Genomic DNA, 16,293 nt, shown 5'->3' with positions numbered 1-16,293 from the left:
ATCTCAATGAAAAATACGTTTATCCAAATCAACAGCTATAAAGTACACGAGAAACAGAATAAAACAATTAAACTGACCAAATTATAACATATTTTGAAATAAGTTATCACTTCACATACCACTTAAAAAGTTAGAAATGCCATTTTAAAAATCTATTTTACCGTTGATTTCACGTCTTTTTTGGTAGGGTTCGTGTTACTTAGTCTTTTTTTCTATGTTGTGTTTTGTGTACTATTGTTTGTCTGTTCGTCTTTTTATAGCCATTTACTTTTATTAAACACCTTGTTACTCTTTTTCTTGCTATTTTTTTTGTGTAAAGCGTGTGTAGATATCGTCGCTATGCTTTATTGTATCGGAAACCAAAGTTTGAAATCAGATATTGCATTAGCCGACTTCGTTCATTGTTATATTATGTGATGCAGATTGTAGTAAAAAAATCATATGTTGTTGGAAACTTAGTTTTACATTGGACCTCATATGAAAAATGTAACAACCACGAACTGAATATTATTTGCAACAGTTTTTTTCCGAAATGCAGGAAGTTTAAAGCAGAAAAATCCATCACATCTTTCCAAGAAGTAAGTTTAATCCCGGAAATTAGTCAGGTGACTGCATTAATACTCATTATAGATTAAGTTTTAATTGTTATTTCGTTGAAATTGACAACTGCCTACATGTGGACATTTTTACTGTACATTGATGGGTTTTTTATTTCAACAACAACAACAACAGAAAAAAAAAAACCACACAAACAATTATAATTGAAATGTTGCAAATTCTTGTTAATAGTTATCAAAGGTACCAGGATTGAAATTTAGTACGTCAGACGCGCGTTTCGTCTACATTAACGACACTTTGTATTAATTCGTTGAACATTCTTCCATTCTTAGTTCATCTCATTTTATCTAAATAGTGGAGCCTAAACTATACATGCTTTACTGAGTACTTGAAATAGTATATAAAAAAACTCATCAAAGATATCAGGTGTGGTTTGTCTGATTTGGCGTTATTAACCACTGGGTCGATGCCACTGCTGGTGGAGATTTATTTCCCCGAGGGTATCACAAGCCCAGTAATCAGCACTTTTTGTGCTGACATGAATTGTCATTGATATGGTTATATTTATAAATTTACTGTTTACAAATTTTTGATTTTTTTTTAAATACTAAGGCTTTTCTACCTCAGGCATAGATTACCTTAGGTGTATTTGGCAAAACTTTTAGGAATTTTGGTCCTCAATGTTCTTCAACTTCGTACTTTATTTGGCCTTTTTAACTTTTTTGGATTCGAGCGTCACTGATGAGTCTTTTGTAGACGAAACGCGCGTCTGGCGTATATACTAAATTTAGTCCTGGTATTTATGATGAGTTTATTTATTGTATTTACGGAAAACGTCTTTCCATGAATAAATATATATTTTCAGTCATGTTTTGGCCAAGATTTATAAAGGTTTAAACAATACAAAAATATTATTAGTAAAAAACTTCTGGGATGATTTTAAAGAATTATTAAGTTATCGTGAAGAGATATAGTCAGATGTAAGTGTTACTGAGTTAAAACAGTATCATGCATGATTTTGATGAGGAATTTGGTCAAAATTCCGGACAAATTTAATGTGTTTATTTTTTGGGATAGGACAATTTTATCTGACTGTATGATGAATCATCTCAGAAATTTCATATCAGTGTGAATTTCAACTCATGTTGTTGGAGTTCATATAACTAAGTTAGACTTAAAAATGACTCTCCTCATTTGTCCTTGTAGAAGTGTTGCTAAATCAAAAACATGTGATTGAAATGTAAAAAAGAAAGGTTTTTCAATAGAATGTTTATGATAACATTTTTTTTAATTGCTTACACTTTATTGTTAGACACAAACATAAATTGAATAACTATTCAGTAAATATTTATTTAAATTATCAATAAAGGATGAGGAAAATGGTATACGAGTATTGGTGCTTTGTCTATTTGCCTTTTTTGTGCTGCTTTGTTACATATTTGGTTGTTTTATAGTGATTCAAATTATAACACAATGTTGACTGCTGTACCCCTATGTTTTACAATTTTACCTATATTGTCTGTTTGTTTTGTTCACACATCTTTGTCAAAATAATAAAATTTGGTGCTACTGTAAAACAATTGAGAGGTTTAGCTAACTAAAAACCCAGGTTTAATCCACCGTTTTCTATATAAGAAAATGTCTGTATCAAGTCAGGAATATGAAAGTTGTTATCCGTTCGTTTGATGTTTTTCAGCTTTTGATATTGTCATTTGATTAGGGACTTTCCTTTTGAATTTTCCTCGGAGTTCAGTATTTTTGTGATTTTACTTTTTAGTATTACCCAGTGGTAACACCAGCTTGTATCACACGTATATATTAAAAGATTTCTACCATGATGTAACAAAGCGTTCTGTGAATTACATTGTAATTATCAATGGCTTCATATTTCGAGTCAGTATTCAAATCAAATTAAATGTCTTTATTTCTAATTAAAGGGTCCCAAACAACATATAAATTAATACAAATCACAAAGTTCATATAATATCCACACAAATAACACATGCGATATAATATAACATACATATTAATCCAATCAATTTTGCTATCACTTTCATTATTGCATATGATCTATTATATATAAGTTCAATTATTTTTAGTTTAACAGATAATTTGTTGATCAATTGAATACAGTTGCTTTTCATTAAGTCTTTTACATGTTTTAGAACATGCAATCTCATCTTGTAAATATGAATTTCAACATCAATCAATTTTAACATATGTAAACAGTATAACTATTTTTTTTTTAAAATCAGAAATGATCACCCTTGATTAATTAAAAATATACAAAAAGTTTTAAATTAAGGAATGCTTACACTTTAATACAGTGGATAAAATTCACACAGCCGTTGAATTGGAGATTTATTACTGTTTTCATTGCTTGTTTCAATTAAACAAGATATAACCCAACTATATATATTTTATTTTTTAAAATCACTGTAATCTTAATGCTAAATACAAACACTGAAACCTCAATGTTCAATATTTGGGGTAAATATAAACTCTCATGAGCTGATTACTCCAATTAAATAAGATAGAATCGGATCTATAAGGATTTTAGTGTATTAATGATGAAATGCTGACGTCAGGTTTATCCTTGTAATTTGTTGATGATTTCTTGATGTTAAGTTATTCCATGTGATAAAATAAACATCACAAAAATACCTCAATTTTTATGGCGTTGATACATTCGTGTGACGCATAGTTTATAATTATATTGTAGTGCCCTTGTCAGTCGTAAATTCATGCGAGGTGTCTGAAATTTACATGTTATAATGTACTATTATATTATTAATTTATGTATTTCACTGTCCCGTGAATGTTCTTGCGTTTATTTGAAATGTGTTCCTGTCGGCACGTAATATTATCGGTATTTTTAACATTGCCATATAAGTCAGAAAAAAAAGGTCTTGTTTTGTCTTGTACCAAGTCAGGTTATGTTACTTTTAGTTTCAATATCTTTTAAATTTTTATTTCATTAAAGACAAACTAAATACATAATGCATTTTGAAATGTCATATTCCATATACCATACTTGTTATAGACATTTCCTTATATAAAAAATGATGGATTAAACCTTGTTTTATAGCTAGCTACACCTCTTACTTGTATGACTTTCAATTTAAATTCCGTTATATCTATATATAAAAAATATGTGTGAACGAAACATACAGACATTATATGTAAAAATATCAAAATAGGAGTACAGCAGTCATCATTGTGTTATAATCTTAATCACTATAAAAATAAACAAATATGTCGACAAAGAAAAACAAAATGTCATATAGACAAAGCAAATAAGCAAAACTGAAACACAAGAATACAAAAAAACACCACAACACTGTCACAACAAAACATTAGCGGGGTGCATACATACCGAAAACGCCAAAAGGATATTACAAAAAGTGAACTTAACAATAAAGGTTAAAATTTTACAAAGACAAATAAAAAAACACTACAACACGTAATTTATATGATAAAAAACGTCAGTATCTAGAATCTACACTTAAAAAACCATCATGTATTATTTGGGAAGTTATAATACGGAATGCATATCAACAAGGTTTTGATAACTTCCGATGAACTTTTTTGTTTTAAAGGTCAAAACGTTTTTTGACATAACCCTGGTCATCAAAATTTATTAAAAAATTGTAGAAAAGCAATTGCTCAAATAAAAAAATAAAAAGTTTGAGTAAATTCATGGTATACCGCCATCTTGGATTGTACAGTTGCAGTACAAAATCGGTCTAGTTATTTGCCCAAATCTGCAAATCTGAAAACAGATTTCCATTTAATGTTTAGACTGTTTATTTATATGAAGAAAACTGAAGAAAACTTGGTGATTTATTGTATTATTCAAAATATTTAAACAAGTATCATTTTTTTAATTTTTAGAATAATTTTTTTTCAAATTAACCATTTAAGGGGAGATAACTCTTTTAGTGAAACATTTAAATACTGAACTGATATGGAAATTTTGATTTTTACTTGTAACAAGAAAACAAGTTCGGTGACACCAATTTTTCTTTTTATTTTCTTAAAACATATTATAAAACCATTCTTTTCACAATTTATTTCAAAATTCTATCTCATTGATTTTTTGTTATGCACACAAATGTGTTTTTTCATGAACAATCTAACCAAATTTAGACAATTTTCAACGACTCATAGCTTGGAAAATAGCTCGGTGACCCATACTTTTTATTACATTTTTGAAAAAAAGCATAGTAAAATCTTCATTTTGGCAAAGTATAAAAAAAACATCTATCTCAAAAAGTATATACTAATATGACCTTATCTCTATGTAAATTCGTAAGCCTGTAAAAAACATGAACTGTACAAAATAAACTAACTGGTGCAAGTTTTACACTTTATCAAGAATACGTCAGTTGAATGTTAGCTTCTGTTCGTATTTTTGTTTCAGTTGTGCCAAAAATTCTTCAAGAGTTTAATCAGTTTCAATAATATGTAAACACGATTTATATGACCCAGGTAGGCCTCTTCTTAAATTAAATTCAGAATTACCTCCCTTAGGGCACTTGTCACAGGTGGCATTGCGATTAGTTTACAAGGTCCACGTTGTAAAGTTGACAGTAATCCTGGTGTTGTTATTGTCAAAACAAGATCCTGCATGCGAAGTTTAACTCAATTGAAAAGCTCCAGAAAGTTATGAGCTGACGACCTCAACAAAAATATAAAATGGCAGTCGGAAGAACGGGATCCAAACACCCTGTCAAAATCTTTGCAAACATTTTTATTTCATTCATAGGTGCTGGTGTTTTAGGACTACCTTTTGCATTTAAAGAGGTTTGTATAATTTAACCCATAAAAAAATAATGAAGTAATCAAAATCACGGGAAGGTATAACTGTATAATCACCAAATTCATATACATCATCTGCCTGAATCAAATATTATCATGTTTATAACGAAACCTGAAGTCTGTTTCACAAAAAAACTTGGGACTAAGATTGATCGTAAGTATACTGAATTGTTCCTTACTTACGATCAATCTAATTAGTCGTAAGTTTTTTCGTGAAACCGACTCCAGGTGTTTTCGCCCATACCATGTTTGCTCCAATTCTCTGTGCCCCCTCTCAACTTCGCACCTCACACATTTAAACCTTTTTTAACGGTTTTGTGAAGTTTTTGATCATGCTTTGTAAAGTTACATTTGTAGTTAACTTTATTACTATAAAAGAAAGAAATATGTTTTCTTTTGAATAGTTTGAACATGTTGAAATTAAGTGACATTCTATTAAAAAACGTAAACAAGTTTTCTATTGTGAATTATCTTGACGTAATGAATAATGAATTATTATTATTATTTACAATTAGTAAGAACACTAACAAACTCAGCACAAGTTGTTGAAAATAATCATCTTTCATATTTTTCATTAAAAATCTTCATTGTTTTTTATCTGACCAAGCTTATAATTAAGCTACTAGTATTTTACTTTAAACCAAACACTTACATGTACATAACTGACCAATAAGCTTTGTGAATACCAATTACTAGTAATCTTAAATATAAAATCGCAATTAATAATTAATCATCTAATAACAAACAAAAAATATTTCAAAATAAAAAATTATAATATAAAACTTCTATGCGTCTTTTCAGAACAAAATTACAGGTTTTGGTACATCCTCATAATTTTATAATATCTTGATTTGAAAATAGAAATAACATCACCAAAATGTGACATTAAAAATAATTTGACTTGTTTTTTTGTTTTTTCATTAGTATGAAATGAATAATATTATTTTTTTTAATACAGGCAGGAATTTTAGAGGGTATCTTTGTGATGGCTACAATAGGTATAATTAGGTGAGTGTAATTAGGTAATGTTGATTCTACACAAATTCCAATTTCACAGAAGTTTGTCATCCACTTTATATCTAAACTAAATAAACCCGGGAAGAAAAAAAAGTACAATAACAAAATTACCAAACTCCAAGCTGATTTGATAGCTACATGTAAGGCCAAATAAAAAAGTATGTGTGGTTCCAGTTACATCTGAAAAAAAGTTAGGGTAGGTAGGTAGGTAGGGATTTATTTTTATTTTATGTTTTTTTTTTACATTGAGTATATGGGAGCAACATTCTGACTTTAACAGTGCTTAATGAAAAATGACAATACAATCTTTAGGGTAGGCTATTTTTAAGCCGAAAAAGTAGGGACGGTAGGGTTACTGGAACCACACATATATTTTTATTTGGCCTATCTAAAACTCTTAACTTGTATGGCAGTCACATAAAATTCAAGAAAAGTTCAGCAGGTATAGCATTTTTTATTGTATGTTTGTCAATGAGACTTTAATCAACCAAGGTCTAGTTGAGGTGGATACAAGTAGCTATAGATCATTGTAAAGCCTTCAATAATGATCAAAACTCATATCATATTGTCAGCTATAGGAATTCTTGACATGGCCAAATATGAAAAAAATCAAATGAAAAAAACAATTGGCTGATCTATTTGTACAGGAATCAAAGACCATCACTGAATTACAGGTTACTGACTTGGGATAGGAACATATAGAATGTGGTGGTTTTAAAACATGTTTATGTAGACTCCACCATGCACTTTACTCCTTTAAAATTATGTATGGAAACGATCCCCTGACAACTAGTATTTAATATGATTCATCATGAAAATCATTATTATTATCTTACAATAATGGAAAAGTAGGTGTGTTAATATCATGAAATATAAATTCCTACATAAGATAAGTTTCAAGTGGAAGAAACAGTCTGTAATATTATTTCCTTTTGAAAAATTAATACATTATTTGCTCCTTACAGAATGAAGATTATAAAACACTTTTTCTAATAGTTGAACTTCTGATACATGTACACTGTACATATCCAAAATACCTACATTAACTTGAGAAAATATTAAACAAAGGAACAGTGCTTTAATTGCTATTTTTCATCACAAAGTCACATAGAGGCCTGAACTATGTAGAGTAAAGCCACTTCCTTGCATGGTTTAATAATTTACCAATCATTCATCCTAATCAACCAGTAAATTAGATAAATATTATGTTGTACTTTTACCCTAATATACATGTATGTGTACTTGATCTTTTTCAGTGTAAAAGCAATGTTGCTGTTAATAGATTGTAAATATAAGTTAATATCAGAATATAGACTGCCGAGAAATGAGAAAGCTAAGGTAGAAACCAGTCCAAAGAAAGTCCAGGAAACAGATGCCAAAGAGGATGGGCTGCTGTCATTACAGGTGGCCAAACAAGAATTTGTTAACTTAATAACAGAGGAGGAAGTCAATAAGGTGGGTAGTACAACAAGTGTTTCAAATACATTGTTTCCAAGGTGTGTGGAAATACTACTGTAAATTCAGAAATTATTGCATGAATTTATTATTGCAATTTTGTCATTTTGGACTAAAATGCAATTTTATTTTTGTGATATATATTGAGAAAAATACTATTTAATTCATAAGAAAACTTCAACACGAGTTTAAATTATTGCGATTATAACCCTGTCACATTTTTTCCAATAATTTCTGAATTTCTAGTATTCCAAAATCTCATAAAAAGTGAATATTTTCCAATTACTTGTCAAGTATACTATTAGTTATTTTAGCAGTAGAAATTTTGTGAAGTAGTTGACATTGGACAAGTAGATTTCTGATATTTCTCCCGAACTGTTAAAGATTGCAGCATCCTGTTACAAATCTAATTAATATTCATAGATATTGAATGTACCATGATATCATTTAAAACTCACGGCTGTGTTTTTTGAAAAATCTTACACACCCAGCTTAAATCTTAAATGAAATTTTCAGCATACATTGCAAGCACATATTTTTTGGGATTATATACCTTGAGTCATATATAAAAGGAAATAAGATTTTTCTTTGAACAAATATAAGTTCATCATGCCATTCACAGTAATAAATAATGTCTCTTTCCAGGCTGATTCTTTCTAAAAATACATATTTCTTTTTAAATTTCAGGAAGAAGATCCAGGTCACGACCTGTCATATGGAGATGTAGGTAAGAACTGCTTAGGATTCAGACAGATTAGACCACTTTCAAGTTTGTTGCATTTTTTTCAAAACGTTTTGTTTTTTCAAACATCATTCTTGCATTATGGGGCATTGTCACTTGCTTCAAATGTTGAAGGAGTGGTTGAAAAATGAAATATGATGCTATATTCCACATATAATTAGGCAAATTATGTTCTTATAATTTATCATCAGCACCACTGTCGTTTTGGAATAGTAAGTTTTTATTTTTTGAAACCTTTGTGCAAATTTCACAAAAACGTACATACATTTGAATTTGGAATTTGTTGATTCTTGTTGCATCTCTTTAAAGAAGATAATATGTAGTAGTTAAATGGTTTAATGATTTATCTTGGTATATTTTAGAAATATTTTCTTATTTTGTATTTTCCAGGATTTTATGCTATAGGATACCATGGTCGATTACTGGTTGATTTAGCTATTGTTATTTCACAAACAGGTAGGATTGTTGTGGTGTAGAAGTAATTTACTTAGTCTAGGTGATCAGTGGGATGAATTTCTTCATTCAATGTAATATTGTAAACTTCCCAAATTAACAATAAAATATAGTATGATTGCCAATCACAAAAGACAAAATAATACAGAAATTAACAATGATTGGTCCCCTTACAGCCTTCGACTATGAGTTTAACCCTTTACTGCATAGTCATCTTTAAAAGGACCTGAAATGACAAATGTAAAACAATCTAAATTAAAAAAACTAACAGCCTGAATCATGCATAAAATAATAAATGAAAAACAAATATGATATATAAATACAAGCAACAATTGACAACCACTGGATCACAGGCCCTTACTTAGGACAGGCAATTTCCTTGATTTTGCCTGCTATAAAAGGTCAATGTTTTTGGTTTGTCATGAATTTTTGCAACATATACCTTCTAGTTCTAAAAATTTTACTTTGATGAATGTTACAACCAATGTTTTTTTGAATCACTTATTTATTATTTTTTTTTATGTTTTAGGATTCTGTTGTGCGTACTTAATATTTATCACAGAGAACTTATCTGACTATATGAGATCTATGAAATTGTGAGTATACAGGTGTTTTGTAGCCATATTTACTATATCCAACCAATAATTGCCCATATAGAGCTATAGTAAAGGAACCTTAAACCATACCTAACTTAACATTAGCACTAACTCTATCATAAAACAAGCTCTTTTCTGATCCTAAGGCACTGGGTCCCTTAAAGTAAACTGCAAAGGTGGCATTAAGTGTTACATTTGTCAGTCTAAATATCCCAAAATTAGTTTCTGTTCTCTAACTTAAGTTTGCCTCTTCCAAATGGGATGAAACTGGTTCTCACTGCTTATGACCCAAAAGCACAGCACAGTTTCGAATTTGAGTAGCATCACTTTCATAGTTCTTTAGTTATGTCCTTGTATAATGTTATATACATGCAGGGGCATCATTTATGTCCCATGCACACATTCTTTATCTTTTTACTTTTACAATTTAGATATGATATTATGAAACACTTGATCATTCAAAGATACTTTTCATAATGTTTTAAGTTCATTTAGTAAGAAGAATCTTGGAAAATATCTTTCTCATAAAAGGTCCAAGCTTGTATCTTAGAAAAGGAAATTTCATTTATATTTATTTTTCCTCCCATAAATAAGATATTTCTAATGTTTTCAAATCACTAGGAGGTGCCACCTTCTAGAAATAAGCACAGAAGGACTAATACAACAATTGTATGTACATGATGGATATGTCATAATTTCTTTGGACTTTTTGAATCATAAATATAACATAACATAAAATGAGTGTGAAAATGCTGTTTGAACTTTTTTGAATGTCTGTATTTAGATATTGAGTATTACTAATGGACACAATTATTGTTTTGCAGAATACACTGGTTGCTTATATTACTGCCACCAATATGCTTTATGACCTTACTTAGACATCTTGGTAGTCTGGCTATGACAAGGTAAGGCTTCTTAATCAAAATTAGCTGAGTGAGATTACAATCGAAAGATTGACATATCAGTGAAAATACTGTATTTTACTGTGATTTTAACACAGATATTTATTTTTTTTCTAACTGGTTTTGCAGCAATTTATTGTTTGAAAACAATCTTAATAGTTTGTATATAGGTATAGGAAGATGTGGTATGAGTGCCAATGAGATAACTCTCCATCCAAGTCATAATTTATAAAAGTAAACAATGATAGGTCAAGGTACATCCTTCAACACGGAGGCTTGGCTCAACCTGAACATCAAGCTATGAAGGGCCCCAAAATTTAAAAAAAATAAACTGTTTGATCTATATATAAAAAACGAGAAACGAGAAACATGTATAAATTACATAAACAAACGACAACTACTATACATCAGATTCCTGACTTATAGTAGATATAGGAAGATATGGTGTGAGTGCCAATGAGACAACTCTCCATCCAAATAACAATTCAAAAAAATTAAACCATTATTGGTCAATGTACGACCTTCAACACGGAGCCTTGGCATGTATTTAAATAGGGAAGATTCAGATTCCTGACTTAGTATGTATTTAAATAGGGAAGATTCAGATTCCTGACTTAGTATGTATTTAAATAGGGAAGATTCAGATTCCTGACTTAGTATGTATTTAAATAGGGAAGATTCCTGACTTAGTATGTATTTAAATAGGGAAGATTCAAGCTTCAAAAATGCATGATGATTATTTTACTATTTGAAAAAGTATAAAAAATATTTTACTAGAAGAGCTGAAACTTACATCATTTACATGTTGTTGTTATTTCAGTTTAATGGCCCAGTGTTCCAATCTTCTTGCCTTTGCTGTTGTATTTTGGTTTGATTTTGAACATTTTGAACATGTTGAGTAAGTATATTATACTAATAAGCTTTATAAATTCTTTACATTAAATATGCATCTACATTTTTGTTCTGATTTTTGGTTTGTTCTTTTGCTGAATTTAATTAAATGTATTAATTATACTTTAAAGGAGAAAGAAACCAACTTATTATGTTATTCTTTAAAATTGATTACTTATTAAATTACTTATGAACCATCTCCACATGGATAGAATGTCAGAAGGCCTTTAGTTTAATTTGATACATGTGATGTGCCATGACATTTTGGGCCCAAATGAGGTGTTGCATTATTTGTGGGAAATGGTGGTACAATGACCACTTGGGGAAAAAAAATGTGAAAAACAATCAACTTTCTGATTATAGGGATATTATATTTGTGATTTTTTTTTCTTTTTAAAAAATGCTATTGAAGGTTGTGTTAAAATCACGTTTATTTAGCCTTATCACAGGAAATGAAAAGTTATTTTCAAGGTCAGATCAAACAAGTTTTATTGCCAAAAAATGGAAAGTCAAGAACCAGTTACTAATTAATAACTTCTGGCATATTTAACAATGGAACAAAACATAAATTTACCTATTTTTCCTTTGGAGGAATGGAACAAATATAGTTTCAGATCTAACTTTAAACCAAAATATAAGGGTGAAGTACAGGTAATTAAGTCCCGAATCAGTCATTCAGTCAGCTTATTGAGTCCTTATTCCTTTGAAAGAAAGTCCTAAATGTGGAAATTGTCAATAAATATGGATAACCAAGAAATTATTTGTTTACCAAATATACCAAAAATTTAGAATGTCATCAATGAATTACACAGATTTGATTAACAAATTCGTAATCCAATTAAATGTTACAGAAACTTGATAGTCAAAATGGAAAGTTTAATACACATTATTTTTGGTTTGTTCTCCTTTAAGTTAATATTCTGATTCATTTGTCATGTTCTATATAATATAGCTTCCCAGAGATTTGCATAATAAATTTTGATGTTGCTTTTGTAACTAATATATTCTAATACATCCACATAGATGGTTATTGGCTGAATGTTAAATCCAGAGATATATATCATACTTATCTTAACCATTAGATCCTATTACATGGGGTTTTGAAGTTAAATAATCAGTCTTGAATATTTGAAATAGACTATCATCAATTTGTTAACAGGATTGTAAAAGTGTAATATTTAATAATTTAACCATGATTATATCAATTGCTGGTAAAAAAAAAAATCAGGATTTGTAGACGTCCAAAACATTTGATGTAAAAGTGCAGTTTACTACCAGGATTATAAATGTATAATTCTGTAGTAAATTGACCAAAATAATACTAATTCTTGGTAGTTAAATTTTACTAAAGGAAAACATTCAGAATACCTTTGATGTAAAAGTGCAGGCCGAAAAATCAAGAAATTCCAAATTTACTGGATGCATTAACAACTTCTAGAATGCCTAACAACTGTTAGCTTGCATGAAAAGCTTTAGCTTGATGAATGTTGTCCAATGTTTATGTTGTTATTTACATATTGTACCATGTTTTAGGGCAACTCGGTATGTATAAATCATGTGATTTTTCATTTAGTGCTAGAAAAGAAGGGTATATTTTGAAAATTGTTGTGTACTTTTAATAGCTCTCCTTATATTAAGTAAAAAGTTATATAATGAACAATTCTTAAAGCTGTAAAACTACTTGATAATTTCTCCACAAATATCAGCATATACTTCTAAAATAACATTCAGATAGGTTGATAATAGACTATTTTCATATTGTTCACTTTTGACTTCTGGGTATATCATTTTTTTTGACAGTTAACCTTTTTTGTGGTAAGACATGACAAAATCATAAGAAACAAATATGTTTTGCCCAGAGTTGGACTGATTTAAAGTCCGATTTTACTTCTTTAAATTGCTCTTACTTAACTGAGTACCAGAATATCCTACAGCAAAAAATGATAACATGTTATAAAAGTATTAACAAGGAGTCAAAAGTCAGTTATAAAACTTAATTGATAATATCTGTGGGTGATTAAAACAAAACAGAAATATTTTATTGTATTAACACTGCATGCAAATACTGTCGTTACTAATAACATTCATCACTTTTATTTATATGATGTAACATGTGTGTAATAATCAATCTGAAACAACGTATCCAACTGTTAAATTATGTAACAGACTAATTATAATTGTATAAATTTTGCATAAGTATGAACCAGAAAAAAATCATCTCTTACTTAACATACTATTTTAGTCTCAAACTGATCTTGATTTCACTGCAGTAGTCAATTTTATTTCTGTGACCTTAGTAGATATTTTTGTTGAATAATTATAAGTTATTTTGGTAGTACTTATTGAGTTATTAGCCATTAAATCAATTATATTAGTGCATTCTATATAATTTATTTCTCTGGTTACCAGAATAAGATTTTTTTTTTTTTAGCAAATTTGATTTTGTAAATACAGGGTTTGAGAGGTTTAGGACTTTAGCAGGGACCTACTCGCAAATGGCCCCTAAAATTTGATATGGGCTACTTAAATTTCTGCTTTTCTTGTAAAGGAATGTACATGTATATATGGGGTACACAATTTAAGCTGTGGGCTACCATTTCAAAATTTTAACTTCAATACCTGAAATACTAATAAACAGGAAGTTAGATTTACTTTTATAAGATAGCAACTGAACAAAACAAAAAAAGAGGAAAACAACATATTTTGCTGTAATTCATCCTGTAATTTACTCAATAACACTTCAAATTTCTAGTAAATTTACTTGATCTGAATAAATAAAAAGAATTGAAATCAATTTCTCAGAGGAGACAATATTTTATTATGAACTTTGTCTTGAAATTTACTTTTTCTTTCAACACTCAGTGCACAGTTTAATATATAATCTTCACTTTTACTTTTATACTTTTATTCACAATTATTATTTAGGTGTGTTACAAGTGTTGTATATGCAGAAATAGTTAGAAAAGCGTAACTGCTGTGTAGAAAAGATTTCAAAAGTTAAAATTTCATTTAAATTGACATGTTAATCAATAGTGCTCATCAGTTTCCTTTACCTTTTTACTTTTTTATTTTTTTTATCATTTAACTACATAGACATTTTTCAGTTGCTGCCTTTGATATTGAAAGGAGGTAATAGAGAAATCTTTTCATTTTTGCATACATGTTTCAAAAGAAAAATATCTTTGTTTCCTTTACGTAATGGAGGTAACTATAGTTACATTTTTTTATTATCAGTTGCTCTATATTTTCTCTTTCCAGAATTCATCCAAAGAAGATGTCTATAGTTGGTCTTCCATTTTTTATATGTATTGCTATTTATTGTTATGAAGTAAGTTTAAAGTTTATAATTTAAAGTTTAATTTTTCACAACTCTATAGGAGTTGTATTCATATTTCAGTCACACTGTCTGTCCGTCCTTCCAACAAATATTTTGTTCAAACTTTTCTCAAGTACTACTGAACAAAATTACTTCTTTTTAAGTTAGCAGCTTGGCAGTGTTAAGTGTGAGAGCTCTCAGAATTTTTTACTTACTTATGGTTTTCCAATAATTTGATTCAACAATGCTCAGAACCATAACACATGCATTTTTGTTCTATCATTCTGAAAGGTCATACTGTTATAAATAATCTGTTTTTGTTGTAGGATGGCTTCTTATGTTAGTCATACATTCTAGCTATAGTTTATCATTGAATTAGATTTATACAACTCACATTATGTTCTAGAATATTTGGACTTAAAACAAAGATTAAATTAAATTTAAAAGGGAAATAACTCAAAATAAAAAACAACAAAAAACAGATGCAGCTAGCAGATTTATTTGTGTCGCATAATAAATGAAACCTGTCAACAATTTATTTATCCTAGTTATATTTTAAACAATTTTCTCAATCAGAGATGCAAATTGTTAACATATATTTTTGCAAAGTTGCATCTAATGAGATAAATAGTTTCTTTTTGCTATAACCCTTAAGCTTTCAAATTTCAAGTTGTTTTATTACTTTGATTTTTGCTAAACATAATTCAGAATTTTCATTTTGGTAACTTTTATCAATACTTTACATTTTGTTTATTTTCAGGGTGCTGGTATGATATTATCATTAGAATCTTCTTTAGCGAAGGAAGTCAGGAAACAATTTAAAACGTAAGTTTATATTATTAGTTAAAACGTTAATGTTCAGATTACATTAAAAAAAACATGTATTTTATAGGCTTGTTACTGCATGTTAGGTCTTTAGAGGTATTTTTGTGTTTGAACATATTACCCCCAGTAATAAGAATAAAATAGAAATGCATTAAATTTAAAGAAGAAAAAAATATTGAATTTGTCTTTATGTAAAGAAATGAAAATGATAAAAAGAAGGGAAAACTGCCATGTATTAACATGGGTTGAAAATCAAAAAACGTTTACTGTAAAAAAAAAATATCTTTATCTGTTACCCTGTCACAAATGTTGGAGCAGTAAATTATTTGTAAAGAAAAATGTAGTTAATTATTTTGTTGCAGATATTAGCCTTTCACATTGTTTGCAGTACTTTTACCATTAATAATCATTTTTAAGTATTGAGAAATATTTTTTGTCTCTCTTTTTCAGGTATTTTATATTTACAATGTTTATAGTAACATTTTTGTACATATCATTTGGATCAGCTGGCTATTTGGTATGTTGTTTTATTCTTGCTTTAAGGATGTTTGCTTGTCATGTTTTGGAATTTTTGTCAGATTTTCAAAATCCTCTGGTTTTATCCATTTGAATGCCTTAAAAAAATTTGCTCATGAATTCCCATTTTTCTTTTAATAAATCTTTCACATGTACGTATATTATAATAAGCCATTTGTAAAAGTCTTATAAAATCTTATT

General features: G+C 28.8%; 1 protein-coding gene across 1 annotated transcript in view; it reads left to right on the top strand.

The window, feature by feature from the left end:
- The first annotated feature begins 5,103 nt into the window (after positions 1-5,103).
- LOC143085467 (uncharacterized) overlaps positions 5,104-16,293 on the top strand; it is a 45,514-nt gene continuing 34,324 nt past the window's right edge. Inside the window, exons 1-11 of the mRNA XM_076261825.1 lie at positions 5,104-5,364; positions 6,338-6,387; positions 7,653-7,851; positions 8,539-8,578; positions 8,984-9,049; positions 9,576-9,642; positions 10,467-10,547; positions 11,365-11,442; positions 14,694-14,763; positions 15,512-15,576; positions 16,027-16,093. Coding sequence (XP_076117940.1) covers positions 5,257-5,364; positions 6,338-6,387; positions 7,653-7,851; positions 8,539-8,578; positions 8,984-9,049; positions 9,576-9,642; positions 10,467-10,547; positions 11,365-11,442; positions 14,694-14,763; positions 15,512-15,576; positions 16,027-16,093 — 891 coding nt within the window. The 5' untranslated portion in view covers positions 5,104-5,256. The remainder of the gene's footprint in view (positions 5,365-6,337; positions 6,388-7,652; positions 7,852-8,538; positions 8,579-8,983; positions 9,050-9,575; positions 9,643-10,466; positions 10,548-11,364; positions 11,443-14,693; positions 14,764-15,511; positions 15,577-16,026; positions 16,094-16,293) is intronic.

Source organism: Mytilus galloprovincialis, chromosome 8 (assembly GCF_965363235.1).
Source record: "Mytilus galloprovincialis chromosome 8, xbMytGall1.hap1.1, whole genome shotgun sequence".
In the NCBI taxonomy this organism is placed as follows: Eukaryota; Metazoa; Mollusca; class Bivalvia; order Mytilida; family Mytilidae; genus Mytilus; species Mytilus galloprovincialis.
This window is presented reverse-complemented; position numbering and strand designations above follow the sequence as displayed.